The 22,077-nt window shown below is 43.8% G+C and overlaps 1 protein-coding gene across 1 annotated transcript; it reads right to left on the reverse strand.

The window, feature by feature from the left end:
• Positions 1-10,280: 10,280 nt before the first annotated feature.
• Positions 10,281-11,007, reverse strand: LOC123187202 (26S proteasome non-ATPase regulatory subunit 7 homolog A-like). Its single transcript, XM_044599032.1, has 3 exons — positions 10,821-11,007; positions 10,490-10,582; positions 10,281-10,399 (listed from the first exon to the last, which is right to left on the reverse strand). The coding sequence occupies exons 1-3, from the start codon at positions 11,005-11,007 to the stop codon at positions 10,281-10,283; spliced, it is 399 nt and encodes a 132-aa protein (XP_044454967.1).
• Positions 11,008-22,077: the final 11,070 nt, after the last annotated feature.

Consider the following 22,077-nt stretch of genomic DNA (forward strand, 5'->3'; position numbering starts at 1 on the left):
AGTTCAACAACCTTCTGTTTTGGTTACTGGTTGTCTGCCCAGGCCATGTCGAATCTGACGTGGCAAGCTGACATGGCAAAATTGCGACCAAATGAAAAGGTCGTTGATAAGAATCAGCCTGGTCCAATTCGGTGTTCTACATGGGCCTAGCCCAACAATTCAGCCTTTTTAGAATATTTTTCCCTATTAATTTGGTCGAATACATGGGCCAAGCCCACATTTTAACCTTTTTATTTCTGGGCCATGGCCTCTTATAATGCATTTCTTATTAGTTTTCGTCCTTCCAGAAAAATATTGTTTGGGCCATGGCCTTTTCACCCCAGACCATGTTTGTACCACGTTTATTTCTGGGTCATGGCCTATTCAGGCCCGGTACTATCATGTCAATTGAGTAATTTTCACAATCTGGCATTAAAGAAACATGTACACAGGGAATACAAAATTTCATTACACAGGAATTGTTCAACACGTAGGAGCACATCTGTTACTGCCCTAACAATGTCTACATAATTTGCCTTATCTCACTACTACATAACATTGTTCAACACGTAGGAGCACATCCTAACAATGTCTTCATTGCTTCCTCTGATGGGCAAGTTCTCCAGGTGTGACAACTTGCCTTCCTACAAGAACAGAACATTACATGAATAGATCAATCGAGGAGGAAACAATAAAACAAGTTGAAAGCATCACACATACAAATAATAACAACATACATTAATGTATAAAATAATAATAAAAAATATATAACCAGGGCTATTTCTAGCCAACTTGTGTGCATGAATCATTATAGATCAAGCAAAAGACATATAACCATAAGCAAATAGCAAATATTAGTGAAAGGGGACAATTTCTAGTAGTCGTCATTTTTGCAAAGTGAGCAAGAATGATGGTATTTTCCTACACATAATTTCTGATTTTTCCTTAGTCCTATAATGATTTGCTCACTCCAATTCTATCTACTCAACCCATTCACGTGCAACATGGATAATCAACTAGCCTCATCATTTGAAGCATCTAGTCAAATAAGGAATTAGAATGCAACATGGATAACTATGTCCTATGAAACAGTTCACGTATCAAGAATCATCAAAGTAAATAAGGAACTGGTATAGAACACCAACCCAATCACCTTCACAGCAATGAAATCATGGATAATTCTTCTATTTAATTGAAGTTCTCTAAGCTTCTTCCCCCATTGAAAGTAGTCTACAAAATAATTGAGAACAAGGTCAGCGCCAAAATTCAAACCATACAATTTCTTGCTAATCTCATATGCTATTAATCAAAAGAAAGATGTATTTTGCTGTAAGATTTTAGCGCTGGTACATAAGACATAAAAAGGTACCAAAAATCCTTAGTGATCTGAAGCAGCAAAAAAAATTTAAACACAGATAATGCATGCCATAGTAATAGCAGCACAAACACAGAAATGCAAAAGGCACCTCATACTAGTATGGTGATCTTCGTCGCAAATTTTAAGCTCCATTTCATGTAGATAATTTATTTGGTTTCAGTAAACAACGGTGTGTAGTATATATGAAGGGTTATTGGTTGCATAACACCTGAACTAATCCTCCATATAGGGGGGGGGGTTGCAACAGGTTCCTATAGTACACTAGATAGGCCGACATTTTAGACTACTAGTACCTAGAAATCATATGCAACTCTATTTTTTCTCTTGCCTAGCCACAAGATCATAAGAGAAATCATAAGTATCTGGTGCATTTGATATAATAAAGCAGCTCCTGAACAAATAGAAGTTCTGCATCTTCACATCCCAATTGAGGAGATCTGTGGGATAACCTACCCTGAGGAGCTCGCCGCGGGATCTTCTCCATGGCTAGCCCCCTTCTTTCACAACACCAGATTGGCCTCTTCGCGAACCTACAAAAATAAATGCACACACACATCATATTGTGGGAGACGAGAGGAGGAAGAGGAGGAGGAGGGATGTGTATGCAAGTGTATGGGCATCAAGCATGAGATACTTTTGAAATTACTATGAACATTCTTAGTTTCTTTGATTGAAGTAGGTGACTGGGGCTAGGTGTGCTCACTACTAGGCAGTAAAAACTGGGTATATACAAGCATTGGGTGCTTAGTTATCGGCAACGAATATATAGACACCAAAATATCGGTTCCTCTGCCGCAAGTGACCATCATCGTGAACTAGACATACGAATACTAAATATCAACCAATGCACATACTTTTATTACCTGCAAGAGAGATAGCTCAAAACCGAACATATATAATTTGCAAGAAGGAAATCACCCATAATTAACACGGAGAGATATAACCAAAACAAGTTCATTCGTCTTCCGCTTTAGTTCTTGGAAACTTTTCTCGCAGGCTTCTGTCCATTCAAACTTCTTATCTTTCTTGAGTAATTGCGTCATAGGCTTGGCTATGGTGGAGAATCCTTCAATAAATCTGCGGTAATATCCTGCCATTCCCAAGAAACTCCGTATGTCCGTTACGCTGGCTGGTGACTTCCAACCAAGTACGGCCTTGACTTTCTCTGGGTCCACTGCGATACCGTCTTGGGTCAGTATGTGGCCTAGAAAGCCTACTTGTCTTAGCCAAAATTCGCACTTGCTGAACTTGGCATACAATTGGTGTTTTCTGAGCTCTCCTAGCACAATCCTGAGATGTTCTGCGTGCTCTTCTGGTGTCTTGGAGTATACCAGAATATCGTCGATGAATACCACGACGAACTTGTCCATAAACTTCATAAATACTTTGTTCATGAGGTGAACAAAATATGCTGGGGCATTAGTTAATCCAAATGGCATCACTGTGAACTCGTACAGTCCATATCTGGAGGTGAAGGCTGTTTTGGGGATATCTTCCGTTCGTACCTTCAATTGATGGTATCCTGACCTTAAGTCAATTTTTGAGAATACCTTGGCCTGAGCGAGTTGATCAAACAAATCGTTTATCCTTGGCATCGGGTATTTGTTTTTGACTGTGACCATGTTAAGTGCTCGATAGTCAATACACAATCTCAGTGTTCCATCCTTCTTTTTGGCAAATAAAATTGGTGATCCCCAAGGTGAGGAGCTGGCTCGAATGTATCCTTTGTCTAGCAATTCCTTTATTTGTTTCTTCAACTCAACTAATTCGGATGGTGCCATTCGGTACGGTTTCTTGTATATGGGGGTGGTTCCTGGTGCGAGCTCAATGCTGAATTCTATCTCTCGGTCTGGTGGCATGCCTGGTAGCTCTTCAGGGAATACATCTGGAAATTCACACACTACTGGAACCTTGTTTAGCTCAGAAACGTCCACCTTATTTAATCTCGGTTGCCGGGGTATTTTTCCTTCCTTGGCTGATACTCTTATTGTCTTCCCTTGGTGGTGTGTGAGAATTACGGTCCTGTTGAAACAGTCGATAAACCCCTTGTTGGTGGTTAGCCAATCCATCCCTAGGATGACATCCAGTCCTTTATTTTCCAACACAATAAGATTTGCGTGAAACTCCAATCCTTCGAACTCAATGACCACATTCTGACAGTAATTCTGAGTAACTTGCTGAATCCCAGGGGACTTGATGATCATGGATTTCTCCAAAGGAAGCATCGAAAAATTATTTTGCAAAGCAAAACTTTTCGAAATGAAAGAGTGAGAAGCTCCAGAATCAAACAAAACCATTGCAGGTATTGTGTTGACAGGAAACGTACCGAGTACGATATCCGGAGCATTTTGTGCCTCCTCTTTGGTTACGTGGTTCAGATGACCCTTCCTGTGGTTATTGTTGGGATTGAAATTGTTTCGCTTGGGCGCTGAATTGTTGCCGCCGTTGTTCGGCTTTGGGGTTGAGTTCCTTGGCTTGGGGCACTGTTTGGCATAGTGCCCTTCTTCTCCACAAGCGTAACAAGTAACGCCGGGGCGATAGGTGAATTCCTTGTCCCTTGCATGAAAATTCTTGATTGGGCGTGAGACATTGGATGAGGATTTGTGTGTCCCACCCTTTTGAAAATCTGTCCTGCTTCGGTGATTGCGAGCATGGTTAGTCTGGTCCCTTTTTCGCTTGCGGATATCTTCCAGACTGCGTCTCTCATTTTCCAGAGTAATGGCTTTGTCCACCAGTGTTTTAAAATCAGGAAAAGTGTGCACGACCAGTTGGCATTTAAGCGCGGGCGCCAGACCGTCAAGGAATTTCTCCATCTTCTTGCTTTCAGTCATACGTTCTTCATTGGCATAGCGGGACAATAGAGTAAATTGACCGTTGTATTCTGACACTGTCATGTTCCTTTGTTTGAGGTCATCGAACTCTCTCTTCTTAATTTTCATAATACTCTTGGGAATGTGTGCACCACGGAAACCTTCCTTGAAATCATCCCAGGTTATATCATTTTCGTTGGGGTGCATGTGCAGAAAATTCTCCCACCATGATGCAGCTGCTCCTGTGAGATAGTGCGGAGCATATAGTACTTTCTCGAGATCTGAACATTTTGCAATAATTAATTTTCTCTCCATATCTCGAAGCCAATCCTCGGCTTCAAGAGGCTTGTCAGTATGAGAAAATGTTTGAGGACGTGTCTTCTGTAGCTCAGATAACTTGGAATGCTGCTGATACTGTCCATGGTGATTTCCCATGTTGATGACTTGGTTCATCATTTCACGATGTTGTTGCTGACTCTGTTCATAAAGGCGGCACATTTGGGAAAGTGCCGTTTCACTGTTCTGTTGACTCGACTGCCCTTGTGTGAAATTGTTGCCTGGTTGAGTGTCATAATCTTCCTCTGGCGGAGTAGGCATGGAGCGAGTCCAAGGACGAGACATTTTTCACTCTGGGGATATATTTTGTAAAACTCATAAGAAAAGCGAAGATGGTCGCAAAAACAAATCCAAAATTGCACAAGGATGGCAAATAATTTAAATGACCAAGATCACTTAAGAAAACAAATCGAATTGCGCACGGAGAAGGACTGCTCATTACATATCTTACACGCGGGCGATAATTATACAATACATCACTCAGGATATGCGTACATAATCCTGACATGTTATTTAGGCTAGTGCACTTCTCCAGACCTACATGATGCGCAAACAGGCTACTTCTCACAACCTATGCACATATAAACATATCATACAAGGCGGTACATTACATGGCGGCTAAGCGTACTCAGGCGGAGATGTTGACGACCTCCTTTGCCCTGCCGAGGGCGAGGCGTAGCGAGGTTGGGGACTCGACTTCCTCCTCGCTAATAGGCTCCATACGTGTAGTGTTACGCAGAGTGGACGGAGCGGTTGCCAGGGGCGGAACAACACGAACAGGAGTGGGCGCGAAGGGTGGTGCAGTGCGCGCTGGAGTGGGTGCAATGACTTGGTTGAATTCTTCGGTAGAAGGTAGGCGACGAGTAGGCGTATAAGATGCTGAGGACGAGACCAAAGTCAGTGGCGGTGCGGTGGGTAGGAGCTCCCTCCTGTTGGCAGCACAGCCATGAACTGAGTCCATGCGGGCAGCCACGAAGTCGTCCGCCAGGTTGTCGAAGGCTGCCTCCAGGGCCCGGAGATACTCAATGAGCATCTCAAAAGCCTCGTCTCGTTCTCCTCTGGGGCAGGAGTATGCGTAGTGACAGGTGTAAGGCACATGGCACGGAAGATAACGGTAACGACGAGTCTTCATCACGGGGAGGACATCCCTGAGACGAGCTATCGCCTCGCGGGCTGCCATCTGCATAGCATGCCTCTCCGTAGGCATGGCTCTTCCCAAGAACCGGAAGCGGCGTAACTCACCACGCCCTCCCTTGAACTGCACCGCGGCCTGGTGCATGGTCAGACTGTCGTTGACTCGGTGCTGGCAGAGTGTGAAGACTGGGCGCACAGATGGCCCCATCGCGACCTGAACGATGAAGGAAAGAAGCTTGACGAACCCATCGGGCACGTTGGCGAAGGTCTGAGACTCGCAGCTGTTGTCGGCCATCTACAAAAGTAGGCAAAAATTCTGCATGGTCAGATCATAAATTTATGCTGACTGACAGAAAATGACTACAATCAAGAAAATATGGAAAGGCTCAATCATGCTAATAACCAATTAGCGATCGCACCTAGTGGCTTCCTACAGTCAGCCTGGCTCTGGTACCAAGCTTGTCACGACCGGTTTTCCAATAAAAATATTTATTGAGAAACCAATCTTTTGAGTCCAGTATGAGAGAAATCCTCCTTACTGGTAGACAAATTCTTGATACAATAAGCCAGTAGCATAAAATATATTACAGGGTCGAACTACGGTTGCTCAACCAAATTATTACAAGCACGCCAATAAATATACATATTGGCGGACATGACACAGTGGTGTGGAGGCATGCTACTGACTCGAGGATAGGGCGGTGGTGGAAAAACACAGCGGGGAGAGAGATACAAGTCTCTAAAGCTGTCGTCTCATCGAGCGTCGAGGTGAGGCTCGATGAATTTATTTGGTAGCGGAAGCGGATATAATACAGTGACCAAATCCAGGGTCGTACGAGACTGACTGGGACTCCTCTAGGCGTCGGACTCGCTATCAAATTCTTCATCCATGAGATCGCCTTCGTCAGCATCTGGCCAAATCAACAAGCCAGTGAGTACTTTGAAAGTACTCGCAAGATAGTTCGGACGTAAGATATAACAAATGCATGCATGAATGCGTCATGATTAATTCACCAATGTATATTCAAAAATTAGCATAACGAGGTAAGTAAAAGGGAAACGGCGGTAGTCCGCCTAAAATCCAAAACATAAATGAAGACCGATCGGGTGTCTGAAGCGATGCCTCGAAAGGTGAACAAATAAATATAAGGAAATGATGCCACAGTCGGGCGTCTTAGCGACACCACATAATGGGCTTTAAAAGAAATGCCACAGTCGGACGTCGGAGCGACATCACAGAAAGGGCTTTAAAAGAAATACCACAGTCGGGCGTCTTAGCGACACCACATAAAGGGCTTTAAAAGAAATGCCACAGTCGGACATCGGGGCGACATCACAGAAAGGGCTTTAAAGGAAATGCCACAGTCGGGCGTCTTAGCGACACCACATAAAGGGCTTGAAAAGAAAGTAAAATACAACATGCCACAGTCGGACGTCTGAGCGACATCGCAGAAAGGGCTTTTATTCACAAGTAAATAATACTCATAATAAACATTCAATTTATGAGAATAAATGGGTTAGTCCATTCACAGGAATAATCATTTAACCGGACTTAGCACTCATGCGATTCCCCGGAGTCTCTGTCATCAAAACTGACATTTGATCAGAATAAGATAATATCGATCTTGGACATGGAATAGATGATTTGGAGGAATATATGACTCTGCAGAGTTTGTACAAAATTTTTCCCACAGCCAACGGATTTCCGTAGTCCCGAAGGACTAGTTCCGTTTACGGTTTTTCGGGAGAAAACACAGCTAACCAGTACACACCCATTCTACCTCTCGATGCTAGGAATCACCCTAGACATCGTCCAAGAAAAACTTTGAGACGGGGAGATCACAATCTCGAATAGCATGGGATCAAATTTATATACGCGCGCTCTAAGGGGTGCCCCCCTCTCGGTCCCAACCGGAAACACCCATGCCCCCTGACCGGATGACTGGCTTTAATCCAGGGCCATGGAACCATCATCACGGCCTCTCCTTTTTGGTGTGTACCAGGAAAGCGGTTTACAACTTACTAAGCCATATTCCTTATGGAAAACCTGTGGTAGTACAAGGAAGCAAAAATGGAAGGAACTGGAATGATACGAGTTGACATTGAAGTCACATAGTCTGGCATAAGCCTGGCATGCTACAACACTGCCATCTTACCCATCCTCATGCCAACACATGGCCATTTATACTCACATCCATCCACTTATGGATCATCGAACTCACTTACCTCAACATTGCATAAAATAACGTCCATCGGTATGCTCATCAACATGCCATGAAACTAACTAAATGCAAAACATGCCAAGACACTCATCATATCAAAAGCTCAAACATGCTTGCCTGGTTCGGAGTAGTCGGAGCCTAGCTCGGTGAAGTTCGCGGCTCCGTCACCTCCTTCGGTATCTACGGTATAAAGAAAATATATGCGCCATCGTAAATACCAAGAGGTGCACAAAAAGTATTCCAAATATTTTTCAAATAAATCTGATAAAAAACTAGACAAAATTTTAAAGAGAACAGAAAAAGAATCAATCAAAAATACCTTTCTGTTTAAAAGTTATAGAGGTTTTTGCCGAGGGACTCATCTGTAATGAAACAGAAAGTTCCTAGGGGCTAGCTTATAAAAACAGAAAACGCTTCGGCAGAAACTACGCCGGCCCAAAGGGAAAGCGCATTTGGCAGAAGGCGTTTTCAGAAAACGCTCCGTTTAGAAAGGACAGAGAGGCTGACAGCAGGTCCCGCCTGTCAGGTTTGAATATATGAACGGGACGGCAGATTTCGCCGGTGCCCGAGAGACACGGTGGTCGCCGGCGGCGATCCACGGCGAGGCAGGGGGATCGGAGGGTACCTCCGTGTTCAGGGCACCTTCCCGCGTCGGTTGGTGGTGGTGGTGGTCGCCGGCGAGTACCACGTCGACGGCGAGCTTTGCTCCGGCGGACGGCGGCTCGGGTGGTCGAGGGACTCGTCGGAGGGAGCTGTGAAGGACAAATTGATGCTGGCGTTAGCTTACTGGGTGCTATAGGGAGTAACTGACGGGGTTTGGGCGCCGGAGACGGCCTCACCGGAGTGAATCGTTGTGGAGGCCGAGGCGGATCGGGCCGGCCGGAGTTGGGGGAGGAGACCTCCTCGAGGTCCTCCGGGTGGCTTGGCAGAGCTTTGGTGAGGTGTAGAGGTGGTGCGTGCTCGAGAGTGAGCTCGGGGGCCCTTTTTATAGGCGGCCCGAGGCGGTGGCCGTGAACGGGGGTCTCCGGTGAAGGTTACGGCGGCGCAGGGCTTGGTCGGGGGTAATTAGGACGTTGGGCGTCATCGTGGAGGTCCACTGTTCCGTTTAGGCGCTAATCGAGCTGGGATTTGGTGCTATGGGCGAATTCGACAGAACAGGGCGGCGCGGGCCCGTCGGCGGCAGTGAGCATGTTCCGTGCGTGCCGGGCCACGGCGACGGTGCCACGGGCGTGCGCTGGCATGCATGAGGCCACGTGGAGAGCAGAGGGGCGTTGGGCGGCGCCGAACGGCGTTGAGCCGCCGTTCCGTCCCCTGTCGGCTATTACGGGGGTTCGGCCGCCGCAAGACACGCCGGCGCGGGCGGCCAGGGGCGCCACCGACGCTGGGAAGACGCCAAGCGCGCGTGCAGGGGTGCTGGCCAGGGAGAAGAAGCCGCGTGCAACGCGCCAAGCGCACTTTCAACGCGTGAGTGAAGCTGACGGACGAAAAACGACACTGAAGTCTGAATTTTCTGAATTTGCAAAGGAACAGTGCAGCTCAGGTGTTCGATAAAATGTTTTTGGCCTCTGGGGATTTTTCCTTGAGCTGATTTTTGGTGGAGTGTCTTCTCATTGCTCCAGTAGGCTGCCTGATTTTTGGTGAAATTTTTGGAGAAGTGTAGATATGAATTTCACCAAATTTGGCAAATCTGGTCCAAACTTGCAGAGACTGAATTTTGAAAAATTTGAAAAGAGAAGGAGTGGATCAAGATGGTTCTGGGTTGTGGGTACAAAGGACTTTCCAGGAGAGTTGGTTTGAGGTCAAAACTCAAATGCAAAAGGGTACTTGCTTTGAAAAACTCTCAGGCTCCAAATAATTTTCAGAAATGATTTGAGTGAAAAGAAAATTAGGATATAATCCAAAACTTGCTTGGATTAGTTGGGACAGAGAACTTAGGTTGATTACCAGGAGGAGGGGAGGTTTTGGAGGGGTTTTACCACATGGGCAAAATACAAAGTCATGGGTGGTTTTCAAGATATGAAAATCCCAAGTTTTCATAGAGTTTCTTTTTAAAAGAAAAAAGATTAAACTCCCAAAATAAATTTGAGAGGGAACCAACAGAGAAGAAGTTTCAAAGGATCAAACACCATAGCTTGAATAAAAATAAAAACCTTGCCAAAGAAAAGGAAGTTTTTAAGAGGAAGGTTTTCTAGAAAAAAAATTTAAATGGCCTCTTTTCAAAAACCACAAAGTTTTTGCTGAAAACCAAATAAAACTTTTGGAGTGTCACAAAGGAGGGCGTGACGGCGATGTTCACGCTTGCCTCCGTGAATAGCTAGCCTCCATGAAGAGTTCATGCTTGCATTCCAACATTAGTCTGTATGTATAAGTTGCAAGTAATTGTACCGAATAATTGTGTACAAACTGAGAAGAGCTTCTAGATTACTGCAGGATAAATGGTTGTAGAGCAGAATCATACTTGGTAAACAATGCATGAACATCCAAGTCATTCTCCTTCAGTTTTGCACCAGTGTTGTACAAGTCAACGACATGCTCCTTGGCTGCATTCGAAACAGCTCATCAGTATTCAGCAGAAAAAACTACACAGGGCAACTCCAAGCATATCTAATAAAAATTCTAAAATAGCATACCGCTAATCCACTTGAACATGGAGAACATAGACTCATGGTAATTATGGTCGAGGAACCAGATCCTTCGGTCCTTGTCAACCTCCTCAAACGGCACTGCAAGATCACACCCCGACGCAATTCACAAATTCAGTAAGCCACCACCGTAATAAATAGCTCTACACATCTAATCACGCAAGGGTTTCACGCTAGTGGATCTGGCAACAGCTATAGCTAGAGCGGGTTCTGTGAACCCTAGGCCCCGCCAGAGGCACCGATCCCCCGGAAACAGGTCGGGGACCCGGATGGCGCAAACCCTAGCAGGAAAGAGGCGGGAGTTCGTTCGTTCGCTTACCGGCATAGGAGTTGGTGACGTCAATGACACCGTCGGAGGACGTGCCGAGGAGCACGCCGACGACGCGCTTCCTGGTGTCACGGGTGACGCGGTTGTAGTGGTCGACGATGCTGAGCAGCACGAGCGGGTGCACCACCACCTTCTCTAGTGTCCGACCCGATAGCTGCGCCGCCTTCACCACGTCCATCTCCTCTCCCTCTCCTCGGTGCGTCGTTAGGGAGCAGCGCGAGGGGCACGGCCCCGCGGGTGGAGAGGGAGCAAGGGCGCGAGCGGGCCGAGGGATCCAAAGGTGGGTGGCGCGAGCGGGCTGAGGGATCTGACGTCGTGGCTGCGGTAGGGGATGGGGCAACAGCGGAGTACGGGGCACTTGGGTTGGATCTGGATCGGGGAGAAGGGGAAAGAGAGAGGCTGCAGAGAGAGGGAGAGAGAGAGAGGCAGGCGCGGGCTGCTAGGGTTTGGATTAGGATGCTGTGAGGTGGACGGTTCAGATCGGCTAGAACGAATGGTTCAGATCGGCTAAGCGGGGTGATCCGTGGGATGAGCCTTGATTGGCTTAGAAAATTTATGGTTTAAAATAGTTTCTAAGTACTAAAACTATGGGTGTTTCGTGAAGCAGCTATCAAAACTATTTTGCAAAATGGCACAACTAAATTTTTCTCTCAAGTTAAACCACATTTTTTGGATGATCGCCAATTTGAATGCATTTTTATCTTTCTACTATTTTTAATCATTTTTCGATTGCCCGAATGAGTTTTTTTGAAGGACCTACCATATATTTGTTGCAAATTGGACCAAATAAATTTTAAAAAATACTAGGACATATTTAATTCACAATTGACCAAATGGTTGGGTGTGAAAAGTTTCAATCCACCTCTCGTGAAAAAGACAAATTTCAGTAGATTCAGTTGGAAGTGGGTAAAATTTGAACTGTAGCTACCTCGTAGTTTTCTCTTTATTTCTTTCAAAAATCACTTCTAGGTACATAAGTATCTATTTAATCAGAGAAACATCAAAAAAATTCCAAGATTCAACAACTAGCTAGGAACGGTCATGCCCGCCGTTTTGACCGCTTTTTGAAACGGGCATAAAAAATTCAAAAAAAAATCAAAAAATTGGATAACCTTTGCATTGTGTCATTATATGTGACCAAGTTTCCAGGAAAAATAATAAACTTGTAATACAGAAATTATTTTTAAAAAGTGCTCACAGAAATGAGCTATCGTGCGTGAAGATTCATGGCTTTCAAGCCAAATGATCAATCTTATGGCCACATTCATGGCAAAGTTTGTTCAAATGATTTCATTTTGTGCACAAGGGTGCATTTTGGAATTCCAAACAATGTTGCCTAAGGGAGTCTTCATTTTCTTTGCACGGAAAATTCATTTTCCATTTTTCGAGTGCCCGAATTGAGTTTTTTTTGTGAAGGACCGACCATATATTTGTTGCAAAATTGGGCCAAATCAATTTTATAAAATACTAGGCCATATTTAATGCAAAATTGACAAAATTGTTGGGTTTCAAAAGTTTTGATCCACCTCTGGTGAAAAAGACAAATTTCCGTTGATTTAGTAGGAAGCAGGTCAAATTTGAACTGCAACTGCCTCATAGTTTGCTCTTTTATTTTTTCCAAAAATCATTTCTAGGTACATAAGTATCTATTTAAGACAAGAAACATCAAAAGTTTTCCAAAATTCAACCACTAGCTAGGAACGGTCAACCCGCCATTTTGACCGCTTTTTGAAACGGGCATATGAAATTCAAAATAATCAAAAAATTGGAAAACCTTCGCATTGTGTCATTACATGTGACCATGTTACCAGCAAAAATAATAAACTTGTAATACAGTAATTATTTTAAAAAAGTGTTCTCAGAAATTAGCTATCATGTATGAAGATTCATGGCTTTCAAGCCAAATGACCAATCTTATGGCCACATTCATGGAATAGTTTGTTCAAATGATCTCATATTGTGCACAAGGGTGCATCTTGGAATTCCAAACAATGCTGCCTAAGGGAGTTTTCATTTTCTTTGCATGGAAAATTCATTTTCCATTTTTCGAGTGCCTGAAATGAGTTTTTCTTGTGAAGGACCTACCATATATTTGTTGCAAAATTGGACCAAATCAATTTTATAAAATACTAGGCCGTATTTAAATCACAATTGACCAAATGGTTGGGTGTCAAAAGTTTTGTTCCACCTCTGGTGAAAAAGAGAAATTTCCGCCGATTCAATTGGAAGTGGTTCAAATTTGAACTGCAGTTGCCTCATAGTTTGCTCTATATTTTTTTACAAAAATCATTTCTAGGTACATAAGTGTCTATTTAATCAAAGAAACACCAAAAAAAATTCCAAGATTCAACAACTAGCTAGGAACGGTCATGCCTACCGTTTTGACTGTGTTTTGAAACGGGCATAAAAAATTCAAAAAAAAATTGGAAAACCTTCGCATTGTGTCATTATATATGACGAAGTTGCCAGGAAAAATAATAAACGTGTAATACAACAATTATTTTATAGAAGTGTTCTCAGAAATGAGCTATCATGCGTGAACATTCATGGCTTTCAAGCCAAATGATCAATCTTATGGCTACATTCATGGCATAGTTTGTTCAAATGATCTCATATTGTGCACAAGGGTGCATCTTGGAATTCTAAACAATGTTGCCTAAGGGATTTTTCATTTTGTTTTCACGGAAAATTCATTTTCTATTTTTGAGTGCCCAAAATGAGTTTTTTTGTGAAGGACCTACCATATATTTGTTGCAAAATTGGACCAAATCAATTTTATAAAATACTAGGCCATATTTAATGCACAATCGACAAAATGGTTGGGTTTCAAAATTTTTGATCCACTTTTGGTGAAAAAGACAAATTTTCGTCAATTCAGTTGGAAGCGGGTCAAATTTGAACTGCAACTACCTTATTGTTTGCTCTTTATTTTTTCCAAAAATCATTTCTAGTTACATAAGTATCTATTTAAGAATAAATACATGGTTTGGTGGCAATACATCGAGGTTTGGATGGTGGCCCAGGGCCCCAACTCCAAAGAGCGTAAACTCGCATGCCCGTCGCGTAGTCACCGCATGACCTTGGCATTGACATGCATTCTGGGAGGCCTGGGCAAGTCTAGTGGGTTGGGCACTCCCCAGGTAGGTGCTAGGAAGAAAATTACAATAGAAGAATCTCACGAGGAGACCGACCTATGCTCAAATATGAATTAGCAGCTAAGTGTTTGATTAGCGGTACGGGAAATGCACATGGATAATGGGCATAAGTTTTGGCTGAGGATGATCATCTACTAAGAAGAATGTCTTCACAAATTTTCAGCTCAAAAGGAGGATCCTAGGTGGTACTTGCTTTGCAAAGTACCACACTGGACAAAAATATGAATGTTGAAGCTGGGCTCAAAATAATGAATGGATTGAGCTGAAATTTGGTGGAGGATGGTTATTTGGGCATAGGAAAGCACTATACAAAATTGATACCATTTGGACATGTCAAAGTGGTACTTCTTCATAATGATCATCTTTGGACTGAAAATTGGGGAAATTAGCGAGAGAAATTGGATGAATGAAATGAGCTCAAATTTCGTGTAGGTAAGTTACATAGGTATGGTCATGCGCTGGTAAATTTTCAGATCATTTGGGTAGGCCTAGCTAGTACTTACTTCACAAAGCTTCTCTCGAGGTACAAACTTTGGAATTTTCCTGAGAAAGATTTACCAGGAAAATGGAGCCGAATATTATCATGTGGCAATGATTTGGGTATGGAAGAGTGCCCAAAAAGTTTGAGGGTAATAGGAGGGGTCTAGATAACACTTGCTTTGCAACGTGCCAATCTGGCCATAAAATATAAATTGAACCTGGGCTCACATAGATGATTTGCTGAGCTACAATTTGGAGGAGGGTGATAACTTTGGCATATGAAGGAATTGTATAAATTTCATGTCATTTAGATATATAAAAAAGGTCTGCCGGTTTTGACACCGACAATGGTGCTTTCACTGAGAGCTCCGTTGTGTAGTCACGAAAAGCGATCTATGGCTCGCCTCGTCATCAATGACGATATCACTTCTGGAAGGAGCCTAACTTCAGGACATGTCCTCCAGCTGGTTGGTTTCATCGTGGGCACCCGCATGGCCATTAAGCCAACAGTGTCCCCCGTGATCGCCAAATACCACCCGTACATCAGTCTGGAATCACTAGTACGCGTCGGTGCTATACAATCGGTTTTTAACCCCTTTCTGCGATGGCATTTGGAACCATCGCCTAGTGAGTGACGGTGATAGGGGGCCCTTCCCACACGACCCAGAAACCGTCGAGGATAGGAAGCCTTGATGCATAAAGTTGTCCCTATATAACCGTTTCCGATATCTCGAATATCCCAAACGCTTCATCCTTGCTACTCGTTTGTGCTCGCATTCCCATCGCAGTCAGAGTATTGTGGTTTTACCTAAAACCAGGCAGATTCCAGGCACGGGAGCTTTCCAGGCAGATTCCATGCATGGAAGTTTTACGATGCTTGGCATATCACAAACAGTTCATGATTATAAACCGTGTACGATAGTTAGACAACCACACACATTTAGTTTCCCCGCACCGTATGTGATAGTGTCTGACATCACACACGCTTTGCAAGCGTCAACTGTGTGGATGCTTGCAGACGTTTCCTTTCTGTGAACCATCTCTGATTATGGTGCATATCGCAAACATTTGTGTTTTACCAACCGTGTGTGTCGTAATGACCTGCACACCTTAATTTTGCCCTAATTTAATTGCTGCTATTTAAAATTGTACCTAATTTAAACTCAAAAGTAGGCTATAGCTTTACTCATATCCATCAGGTTCAAACAACCAATGCATTATTCGATTCATAGGTACACATGTTTAAGAATTACATAAGCACCAAATAAAGAATGATGAACCAGGGTTCTATACTTGTACTGTTATAGACAGACATTCCGGTCGCTGAACAAGGTGAAGCGGAATGGCCCTATTGTGCTCTCTGGAGGCAGAAGGCATGCATGACTCTTGTCCAACCCCTTGTGATGGCCGACCGCCAACCATGTAGTTTGAGAGGTAACCTTGAGTAAACTGCTTCAGGATCCACTGCAAAAGAAAAAAGATTCAGACAATGTCATCTAACACAACTCATTACGGGCAGTAAAAAGAAGGCTATGGGGTGCTTATTTACCATCCTGCAGTTCACTGATGTCTTGCATAAAGTGTAAACAAATAGTTCGATTGACATCTTTTGACCCATTTTAACAGCAATCTTTATCAGTTTCCTCACTTGATGCTTGTTCATGAATATCTCATTGCCCCATATGCATAAAGGGTCGAAGTGTGGATCTTTGGCAATGATATATGTACCTAAAAGCACCAAGTTAATATTAGAAGCTAAACAAAAATTGAAAAATGATGTAGTACAACACTCCCTCCATCCCATTATATAAGTTTTATTACATGTATATCTAGACATCATCAGAACATTAAGGTATCCCTCTTCCTTGTTGCTATGTAGCCTGGGATTGCATATTTAGTCATTCAGTGCAATGCATGTTGCTATGTAGCCTCAGATATATTAAATATGGCCCTATTTAACCTACCGATAAATGGTTTACAGATATATTCACTGAAATGTCCAATTCGATGATTAATCCCTTATCAGCCCCAGGCTATATGGTACTAGCTACCGATATCCTGAACAGTGAGTACATATAAGCAATGCGATGAAACTAACCACGATGGTAAAACAACATTGTTCTCAATATTGTCCTACATGAGTACATACAAATGTTGGGGAACGTAGTAATTTCAAAAAAATTCCTACGCACACGCAAGATCATGGTGATGCATAGCAACAAGAGGGAAGAGTGTCGTCCACGTACCATCGTAGACCATTAAGCGGAAGCGTTATGACAACGCGGTTGATGTACTTGTACGTCTTCACAATCGACCGATCCTCAGTACCGAACGTATGGCACCTCCGCGTTCAGCACACGTTCAGCTCAGTGACGTCCCGCAAACTCACGATCCAGTAGAGATCGAGGGAGAGTTTCGTCAGCACGACGGCGTGGTGATGATGTTGATGAAGCTACCATCACAGGGCTTCGCCTAAGCACCGCTACAGTATGACCGAGGTGGATTATGGTGGAGGGGGCATCGCAAACGGTTGGGAGAGATCAATGGTCAAATTGTGTGTTCTAGGGTGCCCCCCTGCCCCTGTATATAAAGGAGCAAGGGGGAGGCCGGCCGGCCCTGTAGGGCACGCCAGGAGGAGGAGTCCTCCTCCTAGTAGGAGTAGGACTCCCCTCTTTCCTCCTCCTACTAGGAAGGGGGAGAAGGAGAAGGAAAGGGGGGCGCCCCCCTCCTAGTTCAATTCAGACCAGAGGAGGAGGGGGTGCGCGGCCTGCCCTCGCCGGCCCCTCTCTCTCTCCACTAGGGCCCAACAAGGCCCATTAACCCCCGGGGGGTTCTGGTAACCCCTCCGGCACTCCGGTAAAATCCAGATTTCACCCGGAACTGTTTTGATGTACAAATGTGGGCTTGCAATATATCAATCTTTATGTATCGACCATTTCGAGACTCCTCGTCATGTACGTGATCATATCCGGGACTCCAAACTACCTTCGGTACAGCAAAACATCTAAACTCATAATACTGATCATCATAGAACTTTAAGCGTGCAGACCCTACGGGTTCCAGAACTATGTAGACATGACCGAGACATATCTCCAGTCAATAACCAATAGCAGAACCTGGATGCTCATATTGGTTCCTACATATTCTACAAAGATCTTTATCTGTCAAACCGCATAACAACATACGTTGTTCCCTTTGTCATCGGTATGTTACTTGCCCGAGATTCGATTGTCGGTATCTCAATACCTAGTTCAATCTCGTTACCGGCAAGTATCTTTACTCGTTCTGTAATACATCATCCTGCAACTAACTCATTAGTCACATTGCTTACAAGGCTTATACTAATGTCCATTACCGAGAGGGCCCAGAGATACCTCTCCGACAATCGGAGTGACAAATCATATTCTTGATCTATCTCAACTCCATGAACACCATCGGAGACACTTGTAGAGCACATTTATAATCATCCAGTTACGTTGTGACGTTTGGTAGCCCACAAAGTGTTCCTCCGGTATTCGGGAGTTGCATAATCTCATTGTCATAGGAACATGTATAAGTCATGAAGAAAGCAATAGAAGTAAACTAAAACGATCAAGTGCTAAGCTAATGAAATGGGTCAAGTCAATCACATCATTCTCCTAATGATGTGATCCCGTTTAACAAATGACAACTCATGTCTATGGTTAGGAAACATAACCATCTTTGATTAACGAGCTAGTCAAGTAGACGCATACTAGTGACACTCTGTTTGTCTATGTATTCACACATGTATTATGTTTCCGGTTAATACAATTCTAGCATGAATAATAAATATTTATCATGAAATAAGGAAATAAATAATAACTTTATTACTGCCTCTAGGGCATATTTCCTTCAATCTCCCACTTGTACTAGAGTTAATAATCTAGTTCACATCATCATGTGATTTAACACCAATAGTTCACATCTTTATGTGATTAGTTCACATCTCCATGTGACTAACACCCAAAGGGTTTACTAGAGTCAATAATCTAGTTCACATCCCTATGTGACTAAAACACAAAGAGTGATCATGTTTTGCTTATGAGAGAAGTTTAGTCTACGGTTCTGCAACATTCAGATCCGTATGTATTTCGCAAATTTTTATGTCTACAATACTCTGCATGGAGCTACTCTAGCTAATTGCTCCCACTTTCAACATTTATCTAGATCGAGACTTAGAGTCATCTAGATTGATGTAAAAAGCTTGCATCGACGTAACTCTTAAGGATGAACTCTTTTATCACCTCCATAACCGAGAAATATTTCCTTAGTCCTCTAAGGATAATTTTGACCGCTGTCTAGTGATCTACTCCTAGATCACTATTGTACTCCCTTGCCAGAATCATGCTAAGTTATACAATAGGACTGGTACACAACATAGCATACTTTATAGAACCTATGACTAAGGCATAGGGAATGACTTTCCATTCATTTCTATTTTCTGCCGTGGTCGGGTTTTGAGTCTTTACTCAACTTCACACCTTGCAACACGGGCAAGAACTCCTTTTTTTGACTGTTGCATTTTGAACTATTTCAAAATTGTGTCAAGGTATGTACTTATTGAAAAAACTTATCAATTGACTTGATCTATCTCTATAGATCTTGATGCTCAACATGTAAGTAGTTTCACCGAGGTCTTTCTTTGAAAAAACTCCTTTCAAACACTCCTTTATGCTTTCTAGAAAATTCTACATTATTTCCAATCAACAATATGTCATTCACATATACTTATCAGAAATGTTGTAGTGCTCCCACTCACTTTCTTGTAAATATAGGCTTCATCGCAAGTCTGTATAAAACCATATGCTTTGATCACTTTATCAAAGTATATATTCCAACTCCGAGATGCTTGCACCAGTTCACTTTATCAAAGTATATTATTTATCATAATTCATAGTGGTATTGTTGAAACTGTTATTGATGAAATTGAACTACATGTAAAATAGTTGCACATATAGAGCATCACATTGTGAAGAACTGAAATAAACAAGTCATAAGGCCATCTCTAGCCGATCCTTAAAAAGTTAAAGGACTAAAACCCTTAGTGGATATATATATATATATATACTCCAGCAATTTTTGGTCTTTTCTAGTCGATCCCCTAAACTTAAGGTTGTAAACTTCAATTTGATCAAGTTCAACGCAGGTTCAACCGAAAGTAGCATGCATTCAAACATAAACATAGATAGTTTTGCATAAACGAACATAAAACATAAATTTAAACTAAGCTAAACTACTTTCAGTCGAAGTAGAGGTCGACCCAATCCTTCCTCGTCATGTACGATGTGCCACGAGCAGGGTCCAGGCCGGTACCGTCATCGGGGTCGTTGGGGAAGGCACTCCTCCACTCGTCGATGTCGATCTCCTCGTCCTCGGGGCCCACCTCGATGCCCTCCGTGCCGCCGTTGCCGCCGCCTTTGACCTCGTCATCGGAGGAGAGCGCGATAGCCTCGCCGCCCTTCGTGTCGCCATCCTTGCTGCCTTCGACCTCATCATCGAAGGAGAGCGCGATAACCTCACCGCCCTCTGCACCGGAAAAGATTGCCCGCTCCATCTCCACGAGCTCCGGGTGCTGCCGGCGGAGCTCTTGCATGTAGGCCTCGTCGGCGGCCTCGGCCTCAAGGCGCTCCCACGCCATAGCCGACCTCACTACACTGGCTCCGGAGGAACAAGGTCGATCAGACATGTGCCGAAGGGGAAATTGGGCCTAGCCGCCGCGTCGTGGTAGCAGACCTGCCAGCGGTCAAACTCCATGGTCGCGAGCTAGGCCGTGTGGAAGGTACCGAGCCACCGGTGGGTGTGGGTCTCCCGATTTATAATCGCGGCGACCCAAGTCCCCCACCGCCGCTGCCGACCCCGAGGTAGGACCTCATCTATTACCGGGTTCGAGGGAGGACGAGGAAGTCCTCGAACCTGCGTAGGGGTGCGGCAGCAGGCGGATCGGGGGACCGGCAGCGACGGATCGAGCCAGCGGAGGACGTCGGGGACACATCAGCGGCCACCTCGCCGGCGTCGGGCAAAAAGGCCTTGATAAATCTATTTTTGGCCATTGGCTCCTCGAGCTTCCCGGCACACAGGCAGAGGTTGAGGATGGAGGCGCCGGCGATGGCGGCAACCTACTAATGGTTTCGAGGGTTGTGTGTGTTTGTGTGAGCGGAGCTTTTGGGGAGTGTGTGGTGTGCGTGGAGGGGGGCGGGGGGCAAGGTGGTGTTTGATGAAATATTGCAGCAACTGAAAATTTTACTAGGCGGGAGTAACAAGGCGGGGCTACTGAAAATTTGGATGAAGGGCGAGCAGATATTTTTGAGATTGCGAGGGATGCACAGGCGGGAGTAAAATGTCGGGGCTATTAAAATTTGAATCAAGGGACTGAAGCAGAGCGGGAGTAACAGATATCGCACACGGTCTGCACATACTAATTGTGTGCTATCAAACATTAAAACCTTCTAGACGGTAGAAATTTTTTAGATTGCAAGGGATGTAGAGGCAGGAGTATTTGAGGAGTGAGCAAGTGTGCTTGACATGCTGGCTGTGGACTATAGCCGACGCACCTTCTCGCGTAAGCCATAGGCGTACTATACACCGACGGTGCTCCAAGATATTTTGTACTACATCTCACACGGTTAGTGATGATAAACTATGTGGGATCTACTTGATTTTTCATCTGGATTTGAATTACATAATGGGGTCACAATGGCAATGGACGGTGTTTGAATTGCTAGACCTTTTATCTGCAGTGAACATGCAACTATATGTGTGTCGTAAAAGAATTGGAATTATTGAGGGTTCATTTGGACATTTTATACATTAAACTGGTTTTCTAGCCATTTCAGGTGCACAATTCAAAATTAAACTACATGCACATGCTCTGGTGCATATAAATTGGTTGAAGAGTCAAATATGTGTCATTGGGTGCATGCTTAGGACCCATGCAAGAAATGGGAATGTATTTCAAACACCAGGGCATTGTTGATTGCCGGCAAAACGTTCATAGACCTATTTTTTAAATTCTAGTAAATCCAGAACTCATCTGAAATTCATGAAACTTGGCACGGTATCATGGAGCGGCATCAAGATGCTGTGGTAAAAAATTTGTCCCATTTGTGGCAGGTTTGGGTATAAGCTTCTCACAAACCAAAGCTTCTCACAACAAGCATGATGGATTCGGTACGGAACGTGCCACCCTTGCGAAACGATATTTGTTGCCTCTTATTGCTATCAAAAACTTTCTAGTGTCAACATAGAACAACATGAGTGTTGTGTTAAGTTTTGGAATTTTTCATGGTTCATTTGGACATTTTTATACATTAACTGGGTTTTCTAGGCATTTTATGTGCATAATTCAAATTTGAAATACATGCACATGCTCTAGTGCATATAAATTGGTTGAAAAGTCAAATCTATGTCCTTGGGTGCGTGCTTAGGTCCCACGCAAGAAATGGGAATGAATTTCAAACACCAGGGTATTGTTGATTGCCGACCAAACGTTAAGATACATGGTTTTTAAATACTAGTAAATCCAGAACTCGTGTGAAATTCATGAAATTTGGCATGGTATCATGGAGCGGCATCAACATGTCGTGGTAAAATTT

The sequence above is a fragment of the Triticum aestivum genome, chromosome 1A, assembly GCF_018294505.1.
Source record: "Triticum aestivum cultivar Chinese Spring chromosome 1A, IWGSC CS RefSeq v2.1, whole genome shotgun sequence".
Lineage (NCBI taxonomy): Eukaryota > Viridiplantae > Streptophyta > Magnoliopsida > Poales > Poaceae > Triticum > Triticum aestivum.